Below are 6,878 nucleotides of genomic sequence, written 5' to 3' on the forward strand. Positions count from 1 at the left end.
ATACATCATATTTAAAAGCTTTTACGTCACTTGCCAGAGTTGGTTTGTACTACCTGTGCTGTCCACCCCAAGAACAAAAGGATGTGATTCTAATCTGGTTTATGAGGGATTTCCTGAGGCAGAACCATGTCAGTGGTACGGTAAATTCAGTCCTGGATGACCTTTCTCCTGCTCCAAGCCCTCTATGACAAAAACTGGTAAACAAATATTGCTGAAAATTTACCTGTTGTGGGTAAGGTGTGGTTCTGAGTTTTGCCTTCATTTTATTACTTTTGGGTTTGACTATTTTCCTTGTTTCCTGCGAGGTAGGTGCTGAGTTTCTGCATGAAAACTGCGACTTGGAAATGGTAACCTGGTCCAGTGACAGCTGAAGTTCCTTGTACTCAATATCTCTGCAAGAGAACAGTCCAGTGAATTACATCCTCAAACAAATCCAAAATTGGCCACACAAATCCAAAAGAGCTCCTGTGAAAACACGTATTGGATTTCGCAGGGTTTTAATTTTCATTCTTCCAAGATTTCTCCTGAGTCTGGGGATGTCAGCAGGCAGGGAATCTTAGGGTCTGGCCCCATCCCCACGCCAGACTATCGCAAACATTCTGACAAAATCAAAACGCTGAGAACCAGGTTAATATCTTTGTTTCTCAACCCAAGCTGTGTCAGCTTCTATCAGCTTCCCCACGAGCACCATGAGGTTTGGAATCACGGCCATGTCAGCGGATAGAAAGACACAGATCAATTAATCTGCCTCCTGCTCGGTCAGGAGTTGGTCTCTGGCTCTCACAGCTCCTATCAGGGAATTGCAGAGAGCAATGAGGTCCCCCCTGAGCCTCCTCTGCTCCAGATAAACCCCCCAGCTCCCCCATGAGACGTTTTTTAGACCCATCCCCAGCTCCACCGCCCTTCCCTGCACACCGTGAGGATTTACACCACGAGGAACATCAACCCTTTTTAGCTGACCACACCCAAAAAAGGGGGGGGATTTGAACAGGGAAAGGGGCTGGAACAGGCAAGACACAAAGAAAACCACGAGTACTACTGAACCAGCGGCGAATCAATTACTGACAACGTGTAATGGTACAAAGTATTTGGACTTACGTAAGGACATAATTGACACTCACTATGCAGTGAGGCCGTGACGAACGGCTGTTGTGCACGATGGTGGCGTAGCTCTGCACCCACACCCAACCTCCCTGCTTGGACAGCAGCCTGTAGTACTTGGTTGTGACTTGGCCTTTCACCAGCACTGGAAATACAATAATAATATTAATTAGAAAAAAAAATTAAAACAAAAAAAATCCCATTTCTTGGACTTGCGAGCGCTTCCTGGGAAGGTTTATTCACAAAGCAAGGGCTTTTCTTCTTCCTTCGCTTCCCTGAAACCTCCTCCTCCCACCACACCCCCTGCAAAATGGATCTGTGCAGCCCCTTTATGTAGATCCACAACGTCATGTTATTATTATTTACAGATAATTTGTTGAAAACTCCTAAGGTTCGTTTTCCATGTCTTCCAGAAAAGCAAAAGCTCGAGGCAGCAGAAGTATTTTGAAGGGGACACGGCAAGTTCGGAAGGAGCAGAGGAAATGGCCTTAAAGTTGCATCAAAGGAGGCTCAAATGAGATGTTAGAGGGGAAAAAAAATTCCCTTCAAGAGTGGTCAGGCCTTGCAAGAATTGTCCCAGCGAGGTGGTGGAGTCCCTGTGTCTGGGAGTGTCCCAGAGGTGTCTGGATGTGGCCCCTGGGGACACGGTTTAGGAGTGTTTCTGGTGGTGCTGAGTGATGGTAGTACTGGATGATCCTGAAAGCCTCTCCCAGCCTTGATGATCCTGGGACTCTGTGATTTTTTTTTCCCCAGTATATTTGAAAGCACTTCTGTCACTCATAGCTTGATAGATTATTGTGTATTTTACAATGTATTTTATTCTATGATTGTTTTTTTTTTTTTTCTCTGTGAGCCCAGCATCTTGAAGGGGTGACTTAAAAGGCTAAAATTAAAATGTTAATTGCCTGTGAAGCGGCCAAATAAAGACAAAAAGACAGAGAGGTGAATCTGATATATTTCACTACACATGTAATCCTCTCTAAACTATTTTGGACCCTCTGTGGACAAGGATGTTTTGACACGAGGCTGTGCTATAACAGGAGTTGTGCAGCATCTCTAAATATTCCATCCAGCCACAAATATTTCTGGCCCAGGGCCAGGCATTTATCTAATGATTCACCAGAAGATGATGCCCAGCCCTTCTAAGGGGGTTCTTTTCTTGTGTGGCTCTGGATGATTCCTTCAGGAAACTCCATCTTCCTGCTCTTCTACGCAATCAGTGATTTATTGTAAATTAGGAAACCGTGGACTGAGCTCGCAGCACAAATTGTGTTTAAAAAAAAATGACCAATATCAACAATTCCTTTATAGAATAAATGACTAAGAAATGGAATTACTGCTTGCAAAGGCAGGGCTTGGACTGGACTGAACATAATAGCAAAGCTCACTGTCATTTTGTGCTCTCCTTGTGCATGTTTGGTGCAGAAGCAGATAAGTGATGAGGAAACTGAGGAGCAGCTTTCTCTTTCAGACAACTCCAGGAGAGCAAATTACCACTAAAAATGAAAATATTTGGCCTTACAATTAGTATTCATCAAGGATTTTTCTGTTAGGGAGAGCATTTAATATTAAATTGGGAACTGAAGAGTTAATAAGAGTTAAAGAGATAATACTGGGGGGGTTGATTGCTGTTTGGTAATTAATTATGCCACTGCTGGTTGGCTGTTTTTGTTCAGTTGTTAGATGAGGGAGTAGGGGGTTTGTAATCTCAATACCAAACAACCACATTAATGTGAATAATGTGAATATTCTGATGTAAGACTGACAGAAATAGAAGAGCAAGTGGTTCTTGTTCTTGCTAAAGGGTCAGTTATAGAATCATAGATGGCTGAGGTTGGAAGGGACCTTACAGATCATTCAGTTCCAACCCCCTGCCATGGACAGTGATGGAATCCCATCCAACCTGGCCTTGGGACACTTCCAGGGATCCAGGGGCAGCCACAGCTTCTTTGGGACACCTGTGCCAGGGCCTCCCCACCCTCACAGTCAAGAATTCCTTCCCAATATCCCATCCAACCCTACCCTCTCTCAGTTTAAAACCATTGCCTCTTGTTCTATCATTGTCTGCCCAGACAAAAACTCCCTCTCCCTCCTTTTTATAAGCCCCTTAAGGTACTGAAAGGCCTCAGTGAGGTCTCCCCAAAGTCTGGAGTACATAAACCATCTCTTTGGACTCCTGACTCTCCCATCCATCTCCACAAGTCACAACATACATAAACTTTCCTTCAAATCGAGATAATCTCCCTTAGAAAATCAGGCTCTTAGAAAATGCCTGTAGACAGGTGTCTCTGGACACTTCAAGTTTCATTTCAGGATAAGGAACATGTAGACATGTAGTCTTTAAGTGTAATTTTTCACTCCAAGGTAAAGGTCCTGTAGCTGCTACTCAAAGACTCAGTCTAACAGTGCCAAGTAAGTCTGTTCTAAAAAAAGATATGTTAATAATCAGCTCTATGCCATGGATTCACTATTTCTTGTTTTTGTGTAATTGTGGAGGATGTTCTATAGCTGTGCCATCTCTGGAAGTGTCCAAGGCCAGGTTGGACGGGGCTTGGAGCAACCTGGGACAGCGAAAGGTTGGAGGGTTGGAACAAGACGATCTCTAAGGTCCCTTCCAATCCAAGCCATTCTGTGATTCTATGATTTTGTGATTTCCTTCTACAATCCAAATGGTCCCATTCCAGGAAATGATGCTTACACACTATCCCAGATCATCTAACAGATAGTTTTTGGAGTGTGGTCGAGGCTTTTCAGAACTAAGTCTTTGTGCTAGTTTAATGGGCTCGTTTTTCCTTGAGTTCAAATTCCTTGCTACTCAGTCTTCTGAAAGAGAAATTAATGCTGTCATGGATCACTAGTTATAACAAAGTCCTTTCCTGTGCTTTGGGACTAGTTTTGGCTTCCTTTCTCTCTCGCTGATACTTCTTTTTTTTTTTTTTTTTACATCCCTGTTTTTAGCTCTGCAGTTAAGACAGTGTTTCAAAAGATGTGAAAACCACTGAGGACTACGGCGCTCAGCTTTCCTTCCTAATTATATGGATAAACCAATATTTCTCCTGGGATGGGGGAGGACTCCGTGTCTCCTGCATTTTTTAGCAAGCTGGGGAAAGTCTGGCCTTGGCTGGGGGACAGTAGCTGTGGTTGTGAGACAGTAAATGAGGTCATCTTCCATCTGGCTCTGTGTTAAATTGCCCTGTTTGATGCTGAACGGGAAACCTCAGAAACGGGAGCGAGGTCAATCCGCTACCGAGACAATCTGTGCAGGCTCAGACTTCTCGGTGGCCTCCTCTGCGATCCAGCGGGGGAGGATTCCGTGGCTTCGGCCCTTGGCTCCGGGATGTGCCATCTGGAACTGGGTGTTCCACCGCTGTGGCTCCAGCTCCCGGTTTAGCAGAGGAGCTGGAAAAGGCGCTGGGCTGGCTGGGCTGGTCCTTCTGGCCTGTCAGAGAGGACTATTTTAAAAGGCTCCGTGGGGCTCCCAGGATGCCACCAAGAGAAATGGATTGCTTGGTTCCACGCTGGGAGCAGCTCCTGGTTTATCTCCCCTCAGGCAGCGTGGGCAGGGGATGGTGCCCAGCAGACTCTGCAGCTCTTTGGACCTCCTAAAAGCCAGCCCTGCTCTTGCCAGGAGGTTTGGTGGCTGAGGGAGCCGGAGGAGACTCAGAGACAGTGAAACTGCGCTCTGCTACAGCATGAGTTCCGTAAATACAAAGTTTGGCTTCCAGGAAGCAGGAGAATCATTTGGTGACGACCTCAGCTGGGGCAGAGATGTGAATCCTCCTAAAGTTTTCGTGGGAAGAGCGATGACGTCACAGCACATGGGATGCACAGAGTCCCCCCCCTCACAGATACGAGTGAGGTGATTTCTCTGAGGGCACAAAGATATTTTGTCTGGGCTGGAACAGCCTCTCCATCCCGTGTTTTAGGAAGCAAGATCCTCGTTATTTGTGTGGCCACACTGCCCCGGTTGCAGGGAACACTGTGTGTATTAACAGGGCTGCAGAAATAAATAACACCAGTTCAAAGGCCACGAGTGTTTTCACGTAGCTGGAAGCCAATCAGGAGTTTAAAACAGGAAACCCCGTTTGCTGCCAGCACACCTTGGGCAAATATCCACCTCTCCACTTTCAGCTTGATGTTCTTGTTACATCCCCTCTAACTTGTTCTCCTCACTGTTCCCTTTGTTTTATTCTCTGTGCTGCCTGCCTGAGAGTTCAGTTGCTTTAGGTCTGCAGTTTGGGATTATATATATGTATTTTTTTTCCCTCTCTGAAAAAGCAAATGATCGCCCCAGTTTAGGGTTGCTTTTTCTTTTCTTAATATCCTTATTAGGTGTAAGATGTTTCTCTTTGGCTTTCTCCATCAGATAACACTTCATCATCAGGTTGCTTCGGAGAATGGTACCTCAAACCTGCCAACCTTTTGCTGTTCATGTTCCTGAGACATTTACTGATGGATGGTGGGGGAGCTCTAACCACGCTCCCCAGAGGGAGTTTGTGCACTTTACATCTGTTTTAATAATTCCCATTACCTGGTATTCCAACAATGATCCCGCACTGTTGCCCAAGAATTTGTCATTGTTCTTTGCTTCTTGGGATTCATTTGCTCTGAAACTTCCATGAATTCCTGTGCACGACTCACATTTTTCTTCTGGTTTTAAACTTTGTGGTAACTTATCTTTAATCTACAGAACTGCTCTTAGTGTTCTGTTTGGTTGAGGCTGTGTGTGTTGGTTTGTTTGGGTTTTTTTTTCCCTTGTGGAGGATGTGGTGGGTAATTCAGGAATGATTTGTGTCTTTATATCAAACTCCAGGCGTGCATAGATCAAACTGGCAGCCAAAGTACAAATCTACCAGGCACGCAGAATTATCCATCACTCTGCCCTGAAGTGGAAAACTGGTTTTCAGAGGTGATTGTGGCTGCAGTGGTGTCCTCTCCACTCTGGTTGGTAAAAGGTACTTCAAATAGTCTTGTGAAAACAAGGAGGGATGTTTTGTGCAGGTCAGCAGTCACCTCCAGACGCAGATGGTAACACTGCAAAGTCCCTGACAGGACTTCCCCAGGTACCCTGGTCATTCTGCTTTTCACTTTCCAATGGCCCAGAGTATTCAGTAGTGTTTTTGGTAAATATGACCTTGCTGGAAAGATCAGCTGGAGCTTTCCCTGCCACCAGTGGAACTGGAATTTCAGCTCTGACTTGGCCAAACACCCTTAGAACATCCTTTATATTCCAGATCCCCCTGAACAGCAGACATTAATGGGGAGAACTGACTGGCTTCTCCTTCAGGAAGCCTCAGAGAAGGGTTTTACTCTGGCTGCTCCCAGCCTACAAGAGCAATCTGGAAAAAAATTCACTGCCATTGCTCTTTCGGATGTCATCTTTGCATCGTATGGGTTGCAGCAGACTGAGCCAAATCCAGAGTTCAGCTATTCCCTCAATTTGCTTTTCAAATTAATGTGCTACTGAATGAACTAATTCCCAGATCCAGATGTTTGAAGATATGAGTGGTGTCTCTGTTGGAAGATGGGAAAATTATTAAATGCCTTTTTTTTTTTTTTTTTATCTGACAATCCATTCCCCAAACCTCATCCACATGCTAATAATGAATGTTCCTCCGAGGACTTTTTTTGGGTTTGCATTCACTTCAAACACGGGATGATTATTACTAACATATTTCAGAGGAATGGGGAGCTGTTGCAGAGTTTTTATTTTAACAACAGAAGCTAGTAAAGTTCAGATTTTGCCCTCTCACTCACTCATTTGCTCTTTTGGTTTG

At 44.9% G+C, this 6,878-nt stretch overlaps 1 protein-coding gene across 1 annotated transcript in view; it reads right to left on the reverse strand.

Moving 5' to 3' along the window:
* LOC114071343 (single-minded homolog 2-like) overlaps positions 1–6,878 on the reverse strand; it is a 56,187-nt gene that overhangs the window by 9,479 nt on the left and 39,830 nt on the right. Inside the window, exons 6-7 of the mRNA XM_027909159.1 lie at positions 1,099–1,246; positions 224–392 (exon numbers count right to left, since the gene is read on the reverse strand). Of these exons, the coding sequence (XP_027764960.1) occupies positions 224–392; positions 1,099–1,246 (317 nt within the window). The remainder of the gene's footprint in view (positions 1–223; positions 393–1,098; positions 1,247–6,878) is intronic.

The sequence above is a fragment of the Empidonax traillii genome, unplaced genomic scaffold (genome assembly GCF_003031625.1).
Source record: "Empidonax traillii isolate 1590-97213 ecotype Southwest subspecies unplaced genomic scaffold, ASM303162v1 scaffold1969:size215142, whole genome shotgun sequence".
Classification (NCBI taxonomy): Eukaryota; Metazoa; Chordata; class Aves; order Passeriformes; family Tyrannidae; genus Empidonax; species Empidonax traillii.